This window comes from Artibeus jamaicensis, unplaced genomic scaffold (assembly GCF_021234435.1).
Source record: "Artibeus jamaicensis isolate MK-2021 breed Jamaican fruit bat unplaced genomic scaffold, CSHL_Jam_final scaffold_1283, whole genome shotgun sequence".
Taxonomy (NCBI): Eukaryota; Metazoa; Chordata; class Mammalia; order Chiroptera; family Phyllostomidae; genus Artibeus; species Artibeus jamaicensis.
The window spans coordinates 663,555-687,540 of NW_026522028.1; the positions used below are offsets into that span (position 1 = coordinate 663,555).

The 23,986-nt window shown below is 34.1% G+C and overlaps 1 protein-coding gene across 1 annotated transcript in view; it reads right to left on the reverse strand.

The window, feature by feature from the left end:
• CFAP47 (cilia and flagella associated protein 47) overlaps positions 1-23,986 on the reverse strand; it is a 338,472-nt gene that overhangs the window by 20,740 nt on the left and 293,746 nt on the right. Inside the window, 3 exon segments of the mRNA XM_053655801.1 lie at positions 3,538-3,690; positions 7,066-7,160; positions 8,529-8,688. Coding sequence (XP_053511776.1) covers positions 3,538-3,690; positions 7,066-7,160; positions 8,529-8,688 — 408 coding nt within the window.

Consider the following 23,986-nt stretch of genomic DNA (forward strand, 5'->3'; position numbering starts at 1 on the left):
TTGAAGAACTGTTTGAGAGACTATTTTCCTAATATAATATGCCTTTCAAACCTCCCAAAATGATGTTGGCAGCTTCCTTATAGACCTTTCTTATCTTGAAGGAAGTAGATTTTTCCAGGTAATAACATTTAATCAGTTTCTATTATCAGAATTATAATTTCTTTAGCTTGCAACCTGAGAAGAGTACAACTTAAGCAATTTAAAGTAGCAAGATCTTATTAAAATGGTTCCCACATATACAAGGATTTCTTTACCTTCTTTTATACTCAATATCATAAAAGCATCAACATTTTGTCTTCAACAGGATAGATTTCAAACAGAATTCAGTTTTAAACACTCAACTATGTTTTCCTAATTTTTAAAAATTTTAATTGTTCAAGCACAGTTTTCTGTCTTTTACTTGGACCCCAGCCCACCCTGAACACTCAACTATTAATATTCACTTAAGTATATCAGTTGACACACCAAACAATGATTTCACTTCAGAAAGGGACTAGGTATTCACTGGGGTACAATTACTATAAGTTGGCTGCTTATTAAAATGACGGTGTATTTTTTAAAAGATTTTATTTATTTTTAGAGAGAGGGGAAGGAAGGGTGAGACAGAGGGAGAGAAACATGGATTGGTTGCCTCTCACACACCGCCAACTGGGGACCTGGCCCATAACCCTGACATGAGCCCTGACCAAGAATTGAACCAGTGACCTTCTGGTTCTCAGGATGACACCTAACCCACTAAGCTGTACCAGTCAGGACAGATGGTCTATTTTAGTTAAAAATTTATCAGTAAAAATTGGCAGCTGTGTTACATATTTAAACTCAGGTTAGTCTACATTAATATTTTTACCCCCGATCTGCATAAATAATGAGAATTCTATTTCAGTATTGGTTATTGGTTGAAGAAAAGTAGGCCAACAGGGTATCATTTATTTAAAGATCACATTCCCCACATTCCTCTAATGCTACTATATGACTCACTAAAGCCAAAATCTGTATCCAACTTATAATGATGTCTTCTGAGATAAATAAAAATTGTTTCTATCAGCCTGACTTCATTATTAAAAAACAGTTCTTTAAGGAGTAATTGAATAGGCTTATAATAGAAAATTCCTTTCTCATTTAAATTTATTTCATTTTTACAATAAATTTAAGTGATCTACGATTAAGTTGGCATTTTTGCAATTATAAAACTAAAATTCAATCAAAGAGAAAAAAGAAATAATAAATTAACATAATTAAAACTTAAATCTCATGATGCAATCTAATAATTGGATTATTATCTCCTTATCTCACATAGTTCACACGATCAACCAATAACTAGCCAGTAACTAAAAAGAGCATTTGTGTAAATGAATTTTTTATAATTCCAAAGATCTTATGAAATACACTGAGTACATACAAATACTCCATAAATCTATCTCCAGTTTTTAAAATATTGCCTTCCAAATCTCATAGTGAGATTGCACATGGGAGATTATTAACATTTTTGTAATACATTAAAGGAATATTTATTATTTCCAGACTCTCTTCTATATTTACTCTTAGAATACTTGTTTGCAAATGACAGAATCTCACTTGGAGTGATTGTCTGGAAGTCACTGAGGGTATCATGAAATAAAAGGAAGGACTGATTGATCATGACTGAGCCATCCATGTGTACAAACTGATGAGTAGGCAGAGAGAGCAGGTCTGCAGAGGCAGGAGAAACAGGCATGCAGAGAAAAAAAATACTCCCCAGCCTTACTTATTGCAGCTCCAGCAAATAAAGAGAAACTGAGTCCCTGTGTTCAGACTAGAAAAGTTTTGGGGGAGAGGGAAAATGCACAAGCCCAGCCTCTATTAGATGTCCACTGTGAGCAGGGAATGACTATTTGACTGAAATGTTGTAAGAACTGTATGGCTAGTAGAAGTAGTTTCCACAAAAAGTAGTGGAAGTTGGTAAGATGGGCAGGGCAGGCTATCTCATAGACATTCACCATGCTGTGAAAGTAGGTGGTAATGTACAGAAGTAGCAAGTGATCCCACTTGGTTAAGTAGCAGGTTAACAAGCTAGAAAAACAAGAAGTTGGAATGATAGATAGTAGGGGACTAGCAGCAAAGGCTAATTCTGGATTATTTTATATAGACTGCATCACATGAAAAGGCATTTTTGTAGATAAAAAGATCAAATATCAGTGATTTCATATGAAACAGACATTTCTGTGGTTCAAAAGTGGGTAAATATTGATAATTTTATGTTTCAATGCAGTATCTTATTGAGAAAGCAACTGCTGTTGAAAAGAAAGAGGAATAGAATCAAACAGAGTAGGAAGTATTGAATTGGCCAAAAAGTCCATTTTGATTTTCCGTAAAATAAAAGACACATTTTTCATTTTCACCAATAACTTTATTGATTTGGATATCTTGACTATGTTGGCTATCTCCTGTGTGGTAGGTAGAACACTGATTGTTCTCAAATAATGTCTCAATTTGGTTGCTATCAATTTCAACTGGTCTTTTTGACCACGCAGCATCATCCAGCAAGAAATTTCCAGCAAGAAACGTCACAAACCACTTTGGATGTTTGATCAGTCACAGCGCCTTCTCCATGCACTGCACAAATCTTTTTTACATTTCAATTGCATTTTTACCTTTCATGAAACAATATGAAAAGTATTTTCTTGAAAAGTATAATATGCTGAAAATGTCACTTATTTTCTTCCATCTACAATAGTAAAATGGCTACACAAAAATTCATCAATTCTGGTAAGTTTTTTTAAATGCATGCTGAGATGACAGCTGTCACAATACAGAGTAACAAAGTTGTTTGAATGAAGTTAAAAAACAACTAAGTGCTACTAGAGCCATCATACAGAAAAAAATCAAATGAACTTTTTGGCCAACACAATAAAATAGAACAGAGTGTGATCATAAAGGGAAAGTAGAAACAACTCTTGTTTACTGATTGGCCATTCTGCACAAGGCATTATATTTTATGTTAGGAAACCTGATAGAAAGTTTTGCTTTTGTAAATTTGTTTGATTCTCACAGGGCTTTAAAAGGGAAAGCAATTAGATTAGGACTGATTACAATATGAATAGTTCATAACCTACTACTTCACATCTAGGTTTTAAATCTAAAGTTATTTTAAATTTAAAAAATGTTTTTATAAAATAGCCGAGCCTGGATTTATATACTATGCCTTCCACTGCTATGTAGTATGACCCTGTACAAATCATTCATTACTTAGATTTTCTCACTTGTAAAATAAAAATATAGTCATGCTACCTATTTCATAGGTTAACTCATGATAAATCCTGGAATAACACTCTAGACTTATAAAACTATTAATAACCATAATTACCATCATTTTGGAAATAATTACTCTGAAAAAACGAATGTAACTGAACACTTGAACATTAGTTTAATGATATATTGTAAATGAAAAATAAATGGGCATAGGTTTTCATGTAACTGAGTAATCAGCAAACTGCAGTTTAAGAAAACTGAGGTTTTATTTATCATCATGTTTTATATGCATGGCTGTAGTTCTCTTACCATCGACATCTTCATAAGATGAATATAAACGTTTTCTAGCAAACACTTTAAAATCTGATTTACGTAAGATCGGATTGCTTCCTGAAAAATCACCAGCCAGTGAGACCTGTACCTTTTCTTTTACACATTTCTTGGCCTGACATTGTATGACAACTGTAAGAAAGAAAAACTTCCAGTTAATTGGACTATCAGGTTATATGATCATTCTTGAGCTAGAAGAAAATAAATTATTAAATTATGTCATGAAAAATAAAAGTTTCTTTGGAATATTTTTACTTGAGGCTATACCTGGCATTCACATACAAACACACATTCTCACTCGTGCAGTATCTATACATATTGACATTTTGTAATAAAATATGAATACTAAATGATATGCAAAAGAGCATGACAAGACATAACTGTGGAAGATACAAGTTAGGTAATAGAAGATTGTAGCAGAATGTAGAAATCTGATTGGAAAGCTGATCTAGTTATATCAGTAATGCAGTGGGTGGTCATGAAAATATGAATTTTTCAGTTATGTACATGGTACATACCAAACTCTACTTATATAATTATACTATAGAAAATACCCTCAAATAACTTTAAAAAGTAAGTTCTGTAATATTTATTTTGTAACAAGTTTTAAAATATCTCCTATTATATTTATATGTACCTTAAAGTTCCTTTTAAAGTATTTAAATAAAATATTTTGATTTTTACTTTTAAATTGCATTTAAATTTATAAAGTACATACTTAACAGTTAAAAATAAAATTGTTAGAGAATATTAAAAATTAATAGTAAATATGACTATATATTGATTTAATGTGCAGCATGAAAACTTTACACATTTATATATATATCAAATTCCAGTATTTTCTTACATCAGTACAGAAGTTGTTATCAGTGATCTTGAGAGAAACTCAAATACTGTTTTTATATAAATACTAATTATACAAAGGAGTATTAATGTGTTCCTTTGGCATTAGCCTTATATTGTATCATGGGGCCATCCATACTAGAGTCTACATAAATGAGAATATTATTTCTCCAAAATATATTAATTGTTGTTTTTTTAAACTTTAGATCAATATAGGGCATAAATTAAATATAAGGATAAAAAGGGAACTATAATATTAAAAAAGCTTTGAAATGTATAATTAAATGCTTTTGTGGCATCAATAACAATAATATATTTACTTAGACTGCAAAATTGGATAATGTCCTCAGATTTATGTGATTTCACTATACATGCCATTATTTATAGTACTAAAATGTTTAAAATAAATCTATTGTTAATTCTAAACTTTATAGGCTGATAGCCAGCATTTTGGACTTAGAATAAATGTGAAATGTACAAGAAGGGTATAAAGTTACATGTAAATCAAGAGGGTTTAAATGGCTGAGGAAAATGTAAAAGCTTCTCTGGTTATCATTCACTTCAGTCTTAAAGCATTACATTGGAAATTAGTGTGATCAAAGCTACAATTAGTATCATGTCACTGGTCTTGTCCTATAAGTGCTAGGAAATTAGTACCCTGAAAATGTAAGGATCGCAAAATCACAGTGGATTCACTTTTCATTGTATTTCCACTATAACTGGTAGGGGAGTCCTTTTCCAATTATCTGCCCCAGTGGACAGGAGCAGATAACAATGCACAGAGAGAACAAAACATAACAGAATGACAAAAGTCCCCTGGGTTTGAAAGTAAGCTGGGTAATGGATATATAAAAAAAGAAAAGAAACAATACACATCGATGGTGATATCACTGAGTTGGGAAAATAATGTTATCTTTAATGTGTTCTTAAGAATAAACAATAGACTGGACAGAAAGTAAATAATATGTATTTATAAAATTATACCTATTTGTTTCTCAAGGGCATTTGTAGATAAAAATAATTACTAGAATAGGGTTTAGAGTTTCATAAAAATGATGCAATAAGTAGTACATGGTCTGTTTCAGAACACTGAAGTTACTAATAGGTTACTAATAGGTTACTAATGCAACATAAGCTATTTACAGAACTCATGTTTAATTTAAAAATAGAATAATAGCCAAGAGATATGAGTAGATGGAAAGTACCTTTCTGTGGCTGGAACATATTTAATTTTCTTTGAAGCAAATTGTATAAAAATTATGTTTATGTTCTCATAAGCTTTTAGACAGAAAAACATCTTTGAATCTTTAATATGGTTCAAACGAAACTGTGTTTTCATAGATACAAGCTGCACTGTTCAAACTGCAACAGCGTGATATCTAGACTTGATTACATCACGTTGATCAGATGACTGTGTTACAAATTTTAAACTGTTTAGCTCGATAGAAAGTATACAGACAACTATCTTCTACAAAGAAATAAACATTTTGACATGTTTGTGAAGCATTCTGAAGATAATTTGGTATATTTAAAATATTTAGGTGTGTTGATGATTTTTTAACTCCAAAGAAAAAATACTTCAAATCAAAGAAATGACATTTATAGTTAAAGGTACTGCTAGATATGTGAATTTTTCTATTCCAGTTCAAATGAAACTACATAGGGAACTATGAATTCTTGGCCTTCCTTCTAATGTGTTAGGGGAAATAGTATTATTCACAAGCAAAACTTACATTTCTCTTCTTTCAAAGTGTGGTCATATCATTTATGTCAGTAAAGGACTCTCACACTAGCAAAGATTGGTAATGGGGGGAGAAGAAAAATTCAAATGTCAAGACTCTTTTCAGCTCATCTGAGTTGCTCAATGGGGAGATTCAAAATAAGTATCCCTTCACCATGCACAGCAAATCAATGTTTCTTGGTCACGAGGAACTAGGCCTAGAGCCTGGTAAGAGGCTGGGATACTAAATTTCACTTTATGGCTACCTAAGATGGATTGATTTCTTCAGCTGATTATTAGAACAAAATGGGAAAAACAAGGAATGCAGAAGTGGAAAGAGGAAGGAGAACAAACAGAAACTTGAGAAAAGTCTGGAGTATGTGGAGGAAAAAAGGGGGTTGTTGAGGAAAAGAAATGCATTTTAAGAGTAGAGATTTTACGCTGTGTGTATCGCAAATGAATCTCCTTGAGGACTTTGGTACATTCTGACTAGTTTTGGGAGAACATTATAAAAGCTGGTATCTGGGACAACAAAAATGGAGGCATAGGATAGTTCTTGGATGAGAATTAGAATTACACAGAAGCTGAAATATAGTGATTAAATGTGATGGGAGAACCGAAGTACCTGGGACTCTCATAGATCTAGTGCAGGGTTTGGAGTGCCTCACAGAACATGAGATAAAGGGGCCCGAAGTTATGTTATTTCTATCTTAGCTGATTGCTAGGTTTTGCCAACAAGAGCACCAGGAAATGGTGTGCTTTGGTGGAAAGATCAATGGACTCGTGTTTAGGACACCAGATACTGTCCCACCAACAGGGCTGCTTGCTTCACAACTTATTCTCCCTGGACCTTGATTTTATTACTTGTACCAAGAAAAGATGGGACTAAACAGCCTTTAAGGTACCTCCGAATCATGGTGCTTCTGACAGTAAAATATACCTACCTGGAACAAAGTCTTCATGTTTTGCCTCTGGGAGTCCAATAATAGGGTATATCCACCGTATTGCTTGGATTTCTCCACTGTCTACTCCCATAATTCTAATTAGAAATTAAAATAAGAGTGAACAAAAGACATAAACATTGTCAATATTCATATAAAAGAGCATATTGTCTATGAACCTAATGGTACTTGTACAAGGATTGTGAATTTAAACTTTGGCAGAGAGAAACAGTGTGAAATGCAGAACATTTTGGGCAAATATTGATTTCATAAACATTTTAAAGCAAACCCTGGGAAATTATAACAAACAAAATTGGAATGCAACCATTACGAGATGTATGTTAAAACTGAAAACTTCTCCCCTTACGTTTAAAGCTTGGTATAGGTATTTATTGATGTGACTAAACTGTGATTAATCAGAGGTAATACGGTTCCCATGGGTTATAATCTAGATTGGACAGGCAAAGTACATAAAAAGGTGCCATTAAGTATAGAGCTTCAGAAAATGATAAGTAATTTACATTGGGGGGATACCAGTTAAAGGAGAGAGGGCATTTCTCAAAATACTTTAAGTCCATTACACATGATCAGGAGGACAGTAATAGCAGGAAAATGGTGTTGATCACTGTTGAAACAGGCAGGGCCAGCTTTGTGGACACATGACCTGTGCAACCACACAAATACCCTGCACTTAGAATTGCTCCATGCTTGTTTAATGCACCACAGTAACTGTTTTAAAATTATTAATGTACGAGGTCCCCTCATTTTCATTTTACACTGGGGCCCACAATCCTGTTGGTGGTCTTGAATGCAGGAGTGTTGGAAAGTATGGCTGAATGGGCCGAGAGGAGAGATTTCCTTTCAAATGTAGAGAAGGCCCCATGTACACATAGGGCAATATAAGAATTTCTTTTTAATTAAGATTTCTAGACCATTATTTAATGAAACTATAAAAGCACAGTAAACATTTAAATTTTGCATTATTATTGGAGTTTGCTCAAATTTCAGCAAAGCAAAGAGGGTGCATTCAGGCACCGAAATAGCACCTTCTAGTCATGGGAGAGGTTCATTAGCATGTCATATCCACTGGACACAGTGCCATCATCTGGTGAATGCCAGCATCACAGGCCTATACTTTGCCCAGACAAGCTGGTTTAGTTTGTTCTCTAGATAAAGATTAATTATAGTCTCAGCAGCAGTAACTATTTTCCCAGTCAAAAAGAAAGCCCTTTTCATGTCCATGACTCTGATTCATTTATATGATTCTTAAGATTGGCTCATTCATCATTCTGAACTTCAATCAGCAATAATATATACTATACTATACATTTTCCTGTTCTGAACATGCACATTTCAACACAACCAGAAATAAAAAATCACAAACTTCACACTGCATTAACATATAAAAGAAACCAATCATATCAGTGCCAGACAAAATGAAATCAATATCCTTATTTGAACGTTACCTTTTCATGTCTGTACTCAATTCATCAAAATTGTCAACAGGCCATTTTTTTCCATCGGCCCTTGTCATTTGAACAACGAGCATTGTTTTCTTTAATTTTACAATGCTGGGAGTAAAAGTCACTGGGATATCAATAATCCCTCTAGGAGGCAATGGTATTCCTGTAAAAAACACAAAAATAATTTTCATGTGGTAAAAATGTCCAGAATATAATTTGAACAGCAGAAAGCAATCACCTAATTCCTCTACGGATAATCAAGTTTTCAAGATCACTTTTGAACAACAACAATAAACATCATGCAGAAGTATAAGTGACCTTGCTGGCTTCATCATTAATTTTCCTCGAGGGGAAGGCAGGACAAAAGGGAGGGAGAGAAACACTGATATGAGAGAGAAACATTGATTAGTTTCGCATGCACCCCAATTGAGGACTGACCCTGCAACCTGGGAATATGCCTTGCCTGGGGATCGAACCAGCAACCTTTCAGTTTGTGGGATGACACCAAACCAACTGAGCCACACAGGTCAGAGGGGCATCAACTTTTTAAAAATACATTTTATCCAGAGGCAAGAACATTCTCCGGAAGAGGCTGGAATGTGGAAGAATATTAAGACTGGCGGCTTAGGTTTCCCTGAGTGATAGAAGAACTGAAAAACCCATGAGTATTTTCAAGTCACTACATTTTGCAAAAGACAAAGTATAGCCATTTTGATTCTTTAATTCCTTGTGTATTTTCTTCCTAGAACATAACACTCCAAGTTTCTGCTTGGAGCCCCCAAAGTGCTATAAGTAAACTGTTCACCTATTTAACTGATGCCATGTGGGAAGCCAGAGCATAATTGTGAAAGAAAAGGGCATCTGTTCTAAGCTGTAAAGACCAGAAGACAGAAAAACTCATAGCATCTTCTCATGTTCTTATGAATAGCAGAATTTTTCAGTCTATACTTTGTATAAGAACTACCTGTGAAACATCAGATATGGAGTGTGCTGAGCCCCATGATTAGAAATTCTGACTTATCTGGTGTGGGCTGTGACCCAGGAAGCTGCATGTTTAAGTAGCATCTAATGGTATACAGAAGCAGATATTCATGGGACTATACTGTGAAAACAAACCCTGCCTGTTGGACAAATATTAAGAGATTGGAAGAGTGATGAATTTTTGTCCATTTGTAACAATGAAGGCTTCCAAGTGATGTGTGTCTTCGTTTATTGTGAAGAGTAACACGATTTTTCTACCAAAAAAATAAGGGATATTGACCACATTCTGTTTTTAAAAAATTCTTTATTATAAGATTGATAATATTCACAGCCATTTTATCTGAGAGGAGAATACTGTACTAAATTATTAAGAAAATCAAGAAAGAAAACAGAGTCCTGGCTGATGTGGCTCAGTGGACTGAGTTCAGGTCTGCAAACCAAAGGGTCACTGGTTTGATTCCTAGTCGGAGCACATGCTTGGGTTGTGGGCCAAGCCCCAGGTGCAGGGTTGAGGCTGTGCAAGAGACAGCCACACACTGATGTTTCTTTCCCTCTGTTTCTCCTTTCCTTCTCCTCTGTCTAAAAATAAATAAATAAATTATTTTTTAAAGGTTATATTTATTTATTTTTAGAAAGGAAGGGAAGGAGAGAAATATCAATGTATGGTTGCCTCTTGTGTGTCCCCTGCAGGGAACTGGCCTGCAACCCAGGCATGTGCCCTGACTGGGAATCGAACCGCGATTGTGTGGTTTGCAGGCCTGCACTCAATCTACTGAGCTACACCAGCCACAGACAAATAAATAAAATCTTTAAAAAAAGAAAGGAAATAGAAAATTGCCCGATGCAAAATATCCCAACTGAAAATTCTCATAAGTTTTCAAATTTTTAATTTTATTCCTTCAATTAAAATAAAATTTTTATTTTATTTCTTCAGGAAATGAAAATGTTGTAAGGTTTAATATTATAGTTTATAAGGATTATTAGTATTTATTGAGTACTGACTATATGCCAGGCTCCATTCTAAGTGTTTTTCATACAGCATCTTATTTCATTATCAGAAAAATCACCATAAACTAAGTGCTATTATGTCTCCCATTTTAGAGATAGAGGAATTGAGACAATTTGGTTAACTTGCCCAAAGTCCCAGTGAAAGACTGTATTGTTTGCTAGGCAATCTAAACAATGTATTATCTTCAACTTGGTCATTATGAACTTTATATTTTTAGTGAATCACTGATTCAAATGAATTAAAACAGCAAGAGATAGAATAGAATAAAAATAGGGAGCTCAGTCAACCAAATAATCACATATTCCCAAGAAAATGAAGTTTAGAAATGGTCACTTACCATTACAAAATTATATTATCACTAAATTATAATAATATAATTATATTATCCTTGTATGACTTCCAATCAGTGAAATTTCTGAAGGTTCTGAATGATAATTGCTTGATAGTTTAGTTGTAATTTTGATGTGGATATGCAAGGAGGCGGGCCATGTTTACCTGTGACACTATGTTGACCAGAAGTCCACAACTAATATAGTTTATTTTTCATCATCGAGAAGAGAGGAAGAGAGAGAGAGGAAGAGAGAGAGAAAGAAAGGGAGAGAAAGAGAGAGAGAGAGGGAGAGAGAGAGAGAGGAAGAGAGGGAGGAAGGAAGGGAGGGAGAGAGAGGGAGGAGGGAGAGGGACAGAGAGAGAGAGAGAGGAAGAAAGAGAGAGAGGAAGAGAAAGCCACCCCCCTAATATAGCTTTTTTGATGAATTACCCTGTCTTCTTTGTCCTCTACACTACACTAGTGTGTGTGTGTGTGTGTGTGTGTGTGTGTGTGTGTGTGTGTAAAATATTCTCTTTGGCTGAAGAAATACACTATGATAAAATATAGAGCATGAAATTTAGAAGTTTAAATCTATGCTGTTACTTCCTAGTTCTGTGAAACTAAAAAAGTTAATTAAATTTCCAAGTGAGATTTTCTTCATATGAAAAAGAAAGCTAATGTAATACATATATCAAGCTATCACTATGGCAAAGGTACTATTCCAGTTCCATCCAGATAATCCCATTTTGTACAGCATACATTAATTCTGCACTATTTTATTCTCTTACTTATTCATTCTGAAGATACTATGTGCCATGCATTGGAATAAGCAGTACAGATAAAATGGTGAAGAAAATAAATCCCCTGCTTTCTTGTGTCTTGCATTCCAGAATATGTTGGGAGGGTGAGGAAAGAAGTGAAACAATAAATAAAATGTACTATATGTATATTGTTGAGTAAATGTTTAAAAGTGTTAAAGAGGATGTGGAACTTAAATAATATAGGGTGATTTAGGAAGACCTCTGTGATACAATGAGCAGGGCAACTAAGTGTGTTTGAGAAGCCTCAGAGACATCTGTGGTAGGGGAAATATTGAGATAGCATATGAGTATAGGAGTCTGGATTTAAAGAGAGGGCAAGGCAGGGACTATCAATTCACTAGTTGTTGGAAGCTCATGTGTGACTAAATGAAATTCCATTGGGAATGAGTGTCATTAGAAATGACAAGAGGACAGAAGTCTAACGTCTGGGCCTCTAGGAAGTCAAGGGTGCAGAGACAGAGGAAAAAAATGCAAAAGATAATGAGGACGACTTACTAGAGAGAAGAGTCAAAGGAGAATTGAGTCCCAGTGGACAACTGTTTCCAAAACAGTGACTGATAAGCTACAACAAGATCATGAGTTGAGCAAGATGAGGACAGCATACAGATGATTAGATCTGGCAATGCTATATTATGGAAGAACTTAAAAAGAGCTGAATTAGTAGAAAGATGGGGAATAAACCTGGATTTGCTTGGGTTGAAAAGATAATGGTATAAGAAGTGAAGAAAGTAGGTCTAGACAAGCGTTCACATTATTTTGCTACACAAAAGGATCAGAATAATGGGATAGTAGCTGGCAGAGATAAGGGATAAAGGGAGGCCTGTCTATTAACATCAAGGGCTTCTATCGCATGTGTATTTTGATAGAAATAATCCAATAAGAATCATTATAGAGAAGACAGAGGGGAGAACTCCTGGAGAGATCTGCACAGTTCATTAGGTGTGCAGTTTAATGACCAAGCAGAGGGATGGCCATAGGAGCACAGAGAGCTTTCTGATGTAATGGGAGGGACCACAAGGCACATGGATGAAAACAAAATTAGGCTGATTGATATAATGGAGGAACTAAACAATTAGACTTGGAGTTCACTCTATGTTCTTAATTAAATAGGAAAGAAGACGATCAGTTGTGAGAAGGGGAGGAAATGATGAATGTCAATAGTAGTTACTAGGTTTCAATTCAAAGTAGGAAATTTTTCTATACCAAATTTTATTAAAGGAAAACCAGGTTCCATCAAAAGTTGATCACTCACTCACAATTTGCCTATTTCTGTACAGTTCTTTCTATCTATACATCCACTAACCATGCTGTTTAAACAACCTCCTGCTCTATAATTTCTAAGCAATCTACTCTTTGTTAGAATATTTACCTGCATTTGTGAAATGAAGAAAATTGCATAAAATGGTGAAAAAAAGAAATGACACCATGCTTTAGGTTCCCTTTTACAAGCTGAGACCACATAAACTATTTTAATAAGTTTAATGTCTGTTCTCATCATAAAAATGTTCTAGTGGTATAAGTAGGCCTAAATTTCAGGTTATATAAATTTTTCTGATGGATAGGCACCCAGGTATCTTTGTGTAACAAGACCTATAGCTTGTTTTTTTTCCAACAATAAAATCAGTAGCTTCAGTGACTATTTAGGAAGTCCACCTACTTTACACTATAAATCATAATCACAAATCTATGTGACTGGAACCTGAACTCATTCTTGAGAAAATTGGTAATGTGACATAATAAGGAAGGACATTTTATAAAAAATGTGAAATCATGCTCGGCTGCCAACATAATTTAGTAAACATTCATGACAATGATCTGAGATCTGGGCAAGCTTCATGTGCCAGCAGCAGCCTGCAGCATTAAGTGTCATGAAACACTGAGTTCTCAAAGACATTTTCCAATTCATAAGCAGCAACATTTAATTTTAAAAGCATTATTTTTGCAAAAAGCATTTTTATTATTGACGTCAAAATACATGATATATGTTAACTAAACTCAACATGACACATGGCAATTATCTCTCATAAGAAAAAGGTGTCTTTTTAAAATGCTAATGCTATTACTCTGATTACTTTGCTTTGATTATTAGCAATCACATAAACACAAATGATGCATATGTTATCTTTAAAAAATAGATACCAAATTATAGATACCAAACATAGTGTATCTCTTTTTGACTATTCTCATTGTAATATGACATAATCCCTATCCAATATAGAACATTTGAGAAAATTATAAACATGCAGTTATAAATAATGAAAGCAGGATCCCATGTACATTTACCTAGTTATCTCCCTTAGTAACACCTTGTAAGACTATATTATAATATAAAAACCAGAATATTTATATTGATACAGTGAAAATCAAGAAAATTTCATCACAAGTCTGACTTTTTATATACTTCCTCAACTCTCTCACTACTCCATTCCTGAATCATTACAACTGCTAATCTACTCTTCATTTCTATAATTTTATCACATGAAATATGTTAAATTAATGGAATCATCTAGTATATAAACTTCTGCAGTTAACTTTTTCACTCAGCATAATTCCCCAGACATTTAATCGAGTTGCACTTATTAAAAATGAATTCAGTAAAATAACAGGACACAAAATTAACATTCAGAAATTGGCTGCATTCCTATACACCACTAATGAACTATCAGAAAGAAAAATTAAAGCAATCCCATTTAAAATTGCATCAAAAAGAATAAAATACCTAGGAATAAATTTAACCAAGGAGTTAAAAGACCTGTACTTGGAAAATTATAAGGCACTAAAAAAAATTGAAGAAGATATGCTATGCTCATGAATAGGAAGAACTAACATTGTTAAAGTGTCTGTATTACCCAGTGTAATATACAGAGTCAATGCAATCTCTATCAAAATACCAATGGCATTTTTCACAGAACTAGAAAAAAAAATTCTAAAGTTTATATGGAACCCGAAAAGATCCTGAATAGACAAAGAAATCTTGAGAAAGAAGAATAAAGTTGGAGATATTGTGCTACCTAATATCAAACATTACTACATGGCTATAATAATAAAAACACCATGGTATTGGCATAAAAATAGATACATAAATCAATAGAACAGAATAGAGACACTCTTTCAGAAGGGATATACAGATGGTCAATAGACATATGAAAAGATGTTCAACATCACTCATCAGGGAAATGCAAATTAAAACCACAATGAGATATCACCTCACACCTGTCAGAATGGCTATCATCAGTAAATCAACAAACAATTGCTGTAAAATATGGAAACAACCATCAGTAGATGGATAAAGAAGAGGTATATAAATATATATATATAGTGGAATATTACTCAGCTAAAAAAAGAATGAAATACAGTCATCTGTGACAACATGGCTGGACCTGCAAGGCAGACAGGGAAAAATAAATACCACATGACTTCACTTATATGTGCAATCTGAAAAGCAAAATAAAAAACAGACAAAACAGAAACAAACAGAGGACAAATTGATGATCACCAGATTGGAAAGAGAGAGCCGGAGGAATGGATGAGAAAGGTGAAAAGGATTAAGAATTATAAATTGCTAGCTTATAAAAATAGCCACTGGGTTATAAAGTACAGCATAGGGACTATATAGTCAACAATACTGTAATAACTATGTAGGGTGCCAGGTAGATACTAGATAGACTTAAAAGGGCTGATCACTATATAAGATATACTATAAATGTCTCATCACTATGTTGCACGTCTGAAATGAAAATATTGTATCAATATGTCACCGTAACTGAAAAATAAATCTCTAAAAAGTTATGCTCATTAATGTTCATTCCTTTATATTGTTGAGTAGTACTACATGCCATAGATGTGCCAGTTTTCTTACCTATTCATGCATTGAAGGGCATCTTGGTTGTTTCTGGATTTTGATTACTATTAATAAATCTGCTACAAACATTCATGCACATGTTCTTTGTGTGGACATCCTTTTAAATTTTTCTAGGATAAATCTTTTAAGTATGCATGTTTACTTTTGTATGGAATTCTATGGAGCAGAGAGAAAGAAGGAGCTACTATCTTTTGCAGCAACATGGATGGAACTGGAAAACATTATGCTGAGTGAAATAGGCCAGGCATTGAAGGACAAATACCATATGATCTCACCTTTGACAGGAAGCTAAACAATAAAACAAACAAGCAAACAGAATAAAAACAAAGTCACTGAAATAGAGAACAAGTGGGCAGTGACCAGAGGAGAGAGGGAAGGGAATTTAAGGGGAAAAATGGGGAGGGATTTTGAGGAACAAGTATGAAAGACACAGGGATGAGGACTGGGGAGGGGGGGGCTGGGATGGGAGAAATAGACAAAAAATGTACTTGAAAAATAATTAAATAAAAATTAAAAAATAAATAAATAAATAAAAATAAAATTAAAAAAAAAAGAAACCGCCCAATAGCTTTCCAGAATGCGTGTGCCCTTACATTCCCATCGGCAAGCTAGGAGCAATCCAGCACCTATATATCCTTGCTAACATTTCATGTTGTCACTATTTTTTATTTTAGCCATTCTGATAGATTTGCAGTGAAATCTCACTGTGGTTTTATTTTACATTTCCCTGAAGACTAATGGCATTGAACACCTTTTGATGTGCTATCAGTATAGTCTTTTTGGTGAAATGCCTGCTCACATTCTTTATCAACTTTCTAAGTTCATTATATTTTTATTAGTGAATTTGCAGTACTTTTATATATTTCAGAAACTAACTCTTTGTCACACATATGGTCTGTAAATATTTTCTCCCAGTTTATAGCTTTCTGTTTCATCATCTTGTCATATGCTTTCATAGAGAAAAATATTTGTTTGATGATGTCCAATTTATTAATTTCTTCTCAGGGAATTTGCTATTGGTGAAATTTAAGAACTATTTGTTTAGCATTACACTGAGCTATTTTCTACATAAGTTGTTAACATCTTGGTAGGAATTGCATTCAATCTATAGATTAATTTCGATAAACCTGACACCATTGCTATATTGTCTTCCAGTTCATCTATACAACATATCTGTCCCTTTATTTATGTTTGATTTTGTCATTTTCAGCACACAGTCCTATACATGGTTGGTTAGATTTACTTCTAAAAACTTATTTTATTTAGAGAGATTGTGAATGATTTTATGTTTTTAGTTTCCACATTTGCATTGCTATTATATATAAATATGATTGAGTTTTTTTGTGTGTGTGCTGTTCTTGTTTCCCATGTCCTTGCTGAACTCATTTTAACACCTCTACAAGATTTTTGTGATAGATTCTTTGGGATTTTCTGGTACATCAGGTAATATAAAAATAGGGATAGTTTTATCTCTTCCTTTCCATTCTATTTGCCTTTTGTTGCCTTTGCTTGCCTTCCAATGGTTCATGAAGTAAGTGGGGAGTGTGGGCATACTTCTGTTGCTGCCTATTTTAGAGTGAAAGTATTTAGTGTTTCATAATTAAATGTGATATTAGCTATAGTTTTATCATGTAAGGTTTTTAGCAGGTTGAGGAAGTTCCCTTTCATTCCTTAGTTGTAAAAGTTTTAGACAAAATAATATTGGGTTTATTCTAATATTTTTTCTATGTTGATTGACTTGATTGTTTTTTCTTTGGTCTTTTTAACAGGATGGATTATATTAATGGAATTTCAAAAACCAAACTAGTCTTTGCTCTGGAATAAACAACATTTGGTCATGGGTATATACTTTGTTATATAGTTATAGATTCAATTTATGGATATTTTGTTGAAGATCTTTGTCTCTAATTCCATGAATAATATTAGCCTGTAATTTTATTGTTGTTTTTTGGTTTTTGTATCATGGTTATTAATAGTGGTCTCATAGAATAAATTAGAAAGTGTTCATTCCACTTTTCTGGTAGGAGTTTGAGAAGGACTGGTGTTAATGAATTTTGGTAGTGTGGAGTTTTCTAGAAATAGATCAATTTCTCGGAAGCTGCTGAATGTATATTTTTCTGTCTTTTGTTATCTGTAGTGATATTCCCTTGGGTTACTTGAACATATTTTAGGATTCTAACTGTTTTACAGTGTCTCTGTGTATATCACTTCATGTAATTTTCTTAGTTTTTTTAAATGGTGACTATATATGTATATGTATATATAACTACATATATATAATATTGCTGTTCACAGGAATAATGTTTAATTACTTTGAATGAAGTATATATATCTTATGTTTTAAAATGTTTAAATCAGATATGATAGGACATTCAGACACAGAAATGACTGTCAGGAAAGAAAAAGTTTTCATACTCACATATGTCAAGAAATGGGAGGTACAACATGCCATGCAGAGCCACAGGGAAAAACACTAGAGGTAGTAGTCATGGGCTGGGGGAATGGGCAGGGGTCTTTACTGTGATTTTCATGGGAAAGAATGAGTGAAGTAGGCTAAGCAGGTTTAGGATTGGCTAGTTTGAATAATTTCAGTGGACTCTGGAGTGTGGGATTCCTGATCATGAAATATAAGTGTAGGAGAACGTTGGCCTGGAATGTGAAAGCCTAATAGAAGAGGTGTTGGAAGTATGGGCTTAGGATCAGTTAATTTGAATTGGAAAGTAAATTACATCTGAGTAATTTACTATCTCTGGAAACTAGCTAACTCTGAGGGAGGAGGCATTTTCATCCCTGTCAGCAAGGCCCCAGATATATATAATCTATATATAATTATCTTAAGACTTTCATCTCTCTATATATTAATAGGTAGATAGATATAACTATACAGACTCTGTATCAGAGTGTCATAACTTTTATTTCACTCAGCAAATATGATTTAAGAAAATCAAAAGAAGTAGGATAGTCTATTATTAATATATTAATATTTATTTTACCCAGTCTATCTAATGTTCGCTTTCTGAAGCTGTAATCCTTCTTATTTTTTTTATCTACTTAGAGAAAATCCTTTAGCCACTCTTTAAGTGCTGGTTTGCTTATAACAAGTTTTCTATTCTCATGTCTGAGTATGTCTACATTTTCCATTTATTCATGAAGGATCTATTCTTGGGATACTGAACTTACAGTTTACTATTCTTTCAGTACTTAACAAATATGTACCACTTCCTTCTGGCCTCCATGGTTCCAGATGAGAAATTTCTTATTATTTTAATTGATGTTCCCTATAAGCATTATTTCTCTCTATCTTGCTTTCAAAATTTCTTTGTCTTTAGTTTTCAGATGTTTGATTATAATGTGTCTTGCCATAGATTTCTTTTGCTTTAAAATATTTGGTGTTTACTCAGGCTCTTCAAACTAGAGGAAAGTTAAATCTCTTTGGCAAATTCTGAAGTATTATATCTTTGAATAATGTTTCAATCCCACACTCTCTTTTCCCAATGGGTTTCTGATGAGATGATTGTTATTTACTTTTTTTTTATTTCCCTATAGGCTCCTGAAACTCTGTTTTCATTCCCTTTTTTAAGTTTGTTTTCTCTGTTGTTCAAATTGTATAAATTATATTATGATCTTTCCTGACTTTCATTGATTTTATTCTCCATCATCTCCATTCTATACTTGATCCCATGCAGCGAGATATTTGTTTAACTTAATATATTTTATCAGTTTTAGAATTTCCACGTGGTTCTTTATTTAACTTACCTTTTCTCAGATTCTATTTTTTCTTTTGTTTCATGAAAATTCAAAATCATTTGTTGAAGTAAAATATGGGCTACTGATTATATTACCTTATTGCAGAAGGGTGGGGTAAAAGTTTTGTCCCCTAAGGGGAAAAAGAGACCAAAAGAGTTAGAAGGAAGCACAGTACCAATAAGCTCCATCTCTCATGTCTTCATTCTGTCTTATTGGTGCTAGGTGTCACTGGAAGCTCAGTTCCCCTTTCTCATGTCACTTCATTCAATCTTTTTGATGCTCAGTAGGGGTGTAAATTGTGATCCCCACTGTATCCCACAGACTCCAGGGACTGGGCTAGAGTAGGAGTGTGTACTGACCCTGCCTTACATCCTATTGGACCTTGCTAACACCAAAAGTGGGAAGAAGAGTGGACTGTTTACTAGCCCAACCTGCAGCAATTTGCTACATCTCACTCACAACAGGTGCAGTTAGAGGTGACTAGACCTCTAGGTACCATCTCTTTAAGTCTCTTTATTGCTGGATGAGGATGATTTCTCAGTTTGTGATAATCCTGTCCACACCACCTTGGTGGGGTACCTGGAGCTCTGCCTGCTTCTGCCAGGAAAGAAATGAAAGATAAATTTCCCTGTCACCCCCATCATCACTATTCTGGCGGGGGATTGGAGGGCAGCCTATGTCAGTGAAGGCCATGGTAGGTTAGTTTGCTGCATGGCCCCATCAACACCAAAGACAGGAGAGCGAAAGGAAATCAGAATATACTGTTCATGAAACATGAGGGTGGGGTGGGGTAGGGTAGGAAGTTAACTATCTGCTTAGCCCAACTGAACACATGGGGGTGAAGGATACGTGCTTATTATATTGATGTCTGGCTAGAGTATGGTAGGAAGGAAGAAAACTATGCTATCTTGACAAAGCAAGAAGTATAGTAAATGAAAGTATTTAAAAATATTTTCTCAAATATAAATTGTTTCTAATATTTACACACAATCCAATATAGACCTTCTTTCCATTTATATATGTGATTACCTTAGTTCTATAATTTCTTTTGGGATAATAGAAAATGTTGTAAAACATAAAAATGCAAAAATCTAGAAATATAAATAAACTGATTATGATATTTAATGCCACTATCAATAACAGTAAAGTGATGAGGATTTTTCTAATTGTAGAGAACACTGTCTTCTCAGGGAAGAGTCAGGGTTTAAGAAAGTACTGAAAACATTTAGATAATTTGCTTTAGAGAATAGAGAGTATTTTCTTTATGACAGATCATGTATTCTAGAAGGCAGTGTGATAAAGTCTTAGGATTAGAAAGAGGTGAATGTTGTGGTAAAAAAAAAAAAGTGATTGCCCTGGAAGGATGGCTCAGTTGGTTGCAGCGTTGTCCTGTAGACTAGAAGGTGGTGGGTTCAATTCCTAGTCAGGGCAAATGCCTATGGTGCAGATTCAGTCCCCAGTTGGGCGCATTTGAGAGGCAACTGGTTAATGTTTGTCTCTCACATCAATGTTTCTGTCTCTCTGTCTCCCTCTCTCTTCCCTCTCTAAGCATGTCCTTGGGTAAGGATAAAAAAGAAGTGAAAGCACACTGCCCTTGGGGATATGAATGCTGAGAATGAGGAATAACCCAGAAGAAGTGGTGTTCATATGGTAACAGATATAAAATGGCATGAATGCATAATCACGCACCACCATATGGAAAAGAGATACATCATACATCACCGTGGTTAAGATCGCACACTCTCACTTTCTTTGGGGGTAAGGTCTTGGAGTTCAGCAAGAATGAATAACTTAGCAAAAATACATTACATATAAGAATCTGCTAATAGCTTGAAAACAATCTACCAGTTATTCAATATTCCCTAACTACCTAGGCTTATGCATATACTTTGCTATGTATGAATTTATCATTCTCAACAGTCAGCCCTCTAACACAACAAAATAATGTAAAATGTAGTGTTTGCATATGTACTTAGGAATTCAGTGCTTGTCCCTAATGGAAATGCCTCACCATTTACCTTTTTCTTCTTATCAGTGTCCTTCCTGGGGGAAATTGTGATAAAGATCACAGCCCATTTGCATGTGGTAAGATGAATAACACTCAGTGATGGCTTCTTCAGCTCTTATCAAAGGGTCGGGGAGATGCCATTACATGCCCAGTTGCTATTGGAAAGGAAATCCATTATAGCTACCTCAATTCAGGAAGAACAAAAGTGGCAAAGGGAACTGAGTGGCTGTGCTTAGTCAAGAGAGGAAAATCCTAGAATGAATGTTTTCATGAAACGCATTCATCATATCCATTTTATCAGATAACTGAAAAAATATACATCTAATCACTCCGTAAAATTTCATTATGACTTGCCCATAGACTTTTTCACAGGAGAGAATTTCAGTTGTATATTTATTTCCTACTCATCATTTATATCTGATCATACTTATAGACTTAAATATGCAAAGGGATGTCAGCTAAAAGAAGAAAAAAAGGATCATTTCAATTCAGGTGTAATTGGATTTTTGACATATCACATAGAGAGAGGTCTGATTACATCTGACAAATCCATATTGATTTTCATTTTAAATTCTTCTTAGCTGACATACTTTGTTATTTCTGGACTTTTTTGCTTTAAATTAAATAGTTTGAAGTGATAGGAAATTTTAATTAACCTTATTGACTGAATGTAGTATCTACCTTGGAAATGGAGTCTGATATTTTTTCATATAAAAACTAACATAATGAGACATTTAATGCTTTTGTAACCTAAATGTAAGTTTTGTTTTTTAGATTGTACAAAACAGGTCATAATAAGGTATTTTATGACAAACAGGCTTAGAAGGTATTTTCTTTTTAAATTTATTTTTAGAGAGAGGGGGAACAAGGGAGAATGAGAGGGAGAGAAACATCAATGTGAAAGAGAAACATCAATCTGTTGCCTCTCTTACACTACCGGATGGGGTACCAAACCCACAACCCAGGTATGTGCCCTGACCAGGAATTAAATAAGCGACCTTTCACTTTGGGGGGCAACGCCAAACTAACTGAGCTGTACCAGTCAGGGCTAGAATGTATTTTCACTTATCAGAGTCTAAGAACTAAAACAAAAATGTGATGACTACAAAATTGTATTAAGTTTCTCAAACGTGACCCAAATGTGCTAAAGCTGTCAACATTTTTACTATCTCTCAAAATTTCGTTACAGTGTCTGTCTCTTTAAGGCTCTTGCAGAGAGAAGCTAATGCATTCTATGATGCTCTGTATCAGTGGTTTTTGTGCCAGGGATCTTTGGTACTTCTGCCCGGATTTCTTCTGTATCTTATGCATGTGGATAAATGTTCAATTTTAAGCATGTTTTATCATTTCTCCCAAAATACTATGTTGAGCCCAGCACAGTAAAAATATTATCAAAACAATAAAAATTGAAAGAGTGTATTCCACTTTACAAAACAAAATTTCACTTTTTAACTCACATGTCATTTGATTCTAAAACTACTAGAGAAGAATATAATTTGTCTTTCATTTTACTGTCTGAGCAATTTTAGTATATATTATTCTTGCTTATGTCTTTTCTAGAACCTAAGAAAAAAAGGGTTCCATTTTTAAGGGAAGAGAAACTATTTTAAACTAAGCATAGAAATTAGAATAATTGTTCTAAAAGCAAACAAACCTATATAGACCTGTTTCTATTAATGTCATTAACCTACTCATAGAATGACAGAATCTTTCAGCTTTAACTTACATAGTCCTGATGTGTAACCTCCCAGTGAATGTAGGAACATATTCCAAAAAGGTCTTTTGGAGATGGCCCCTCAACAACTACATGGATGAATCATCTAATGAGAAGTTCTTATTTCTTACAGTACTCAATTTCCTTGTGAAACAAAATTAGTGAGGTCTTCCTTGTTTTAGTCCCTAATTCTACTACCTAGAGCTACTGGTGTCTAGTTGAAGTTCTACTCTGAGCAACAATACAGAAAACTAACCTCTGTCTTCCTCACTTGGAGAAACCCCTTTTCCATGCTCAATATTATTCCCTCAGATATTAGAATAGTTCTTTATATTCATCAATGGCCTGCTAGTTATCTAGACTCCCAAGGATTTAAGAGCTTTACTGTCTTTATGCTGGCTTAGTACTTCAGTAATTGATCCCAAACCAGTAAGGGTCACCGGTGTTATATTTCAGCCATGATAAATGATTTCCCAGATCTCCAAATGCTGTCCTTGAATTCCTGCTTCCATGGACTACCTTCCCATTGGGTCATCATCATTTCTGCCTAGATCATAACCTTATCCTTAATGTAAGATTTTCTGAATTTTCTATTTCACTGTTTCCTAATAACTATAACTATGTATAGTTTCTACAGTATAAATTCAATCAGTAGGTCTGGTTGGAAGCTTCTGATACAAGTAGAATTGTCTAGCTATTTATCAGGTATATAGTAGCCATTTCCTGAGCTATAATAAAAGATCCTTCATCAGTCAATATCCATGCAAAGAAGTACTCTATTATCCAGTGTCTTAATATATATGATGGCAATTGACCCAAACTATCCAGGTCTGATCTAATTAGTGCACAGTAGTTTGGAGCAACTACCTATATTCTTAAACTTGAGAAAGGACATTTTTACTCTTATGGGTCAAATTTACTTTAGATCTTTAGATAATCTTATTACAAAGTATATTATCAGAAGGAAGTCAGCCTGAGTGCCCTCCTTCTACTATGTTCACTTGAATCT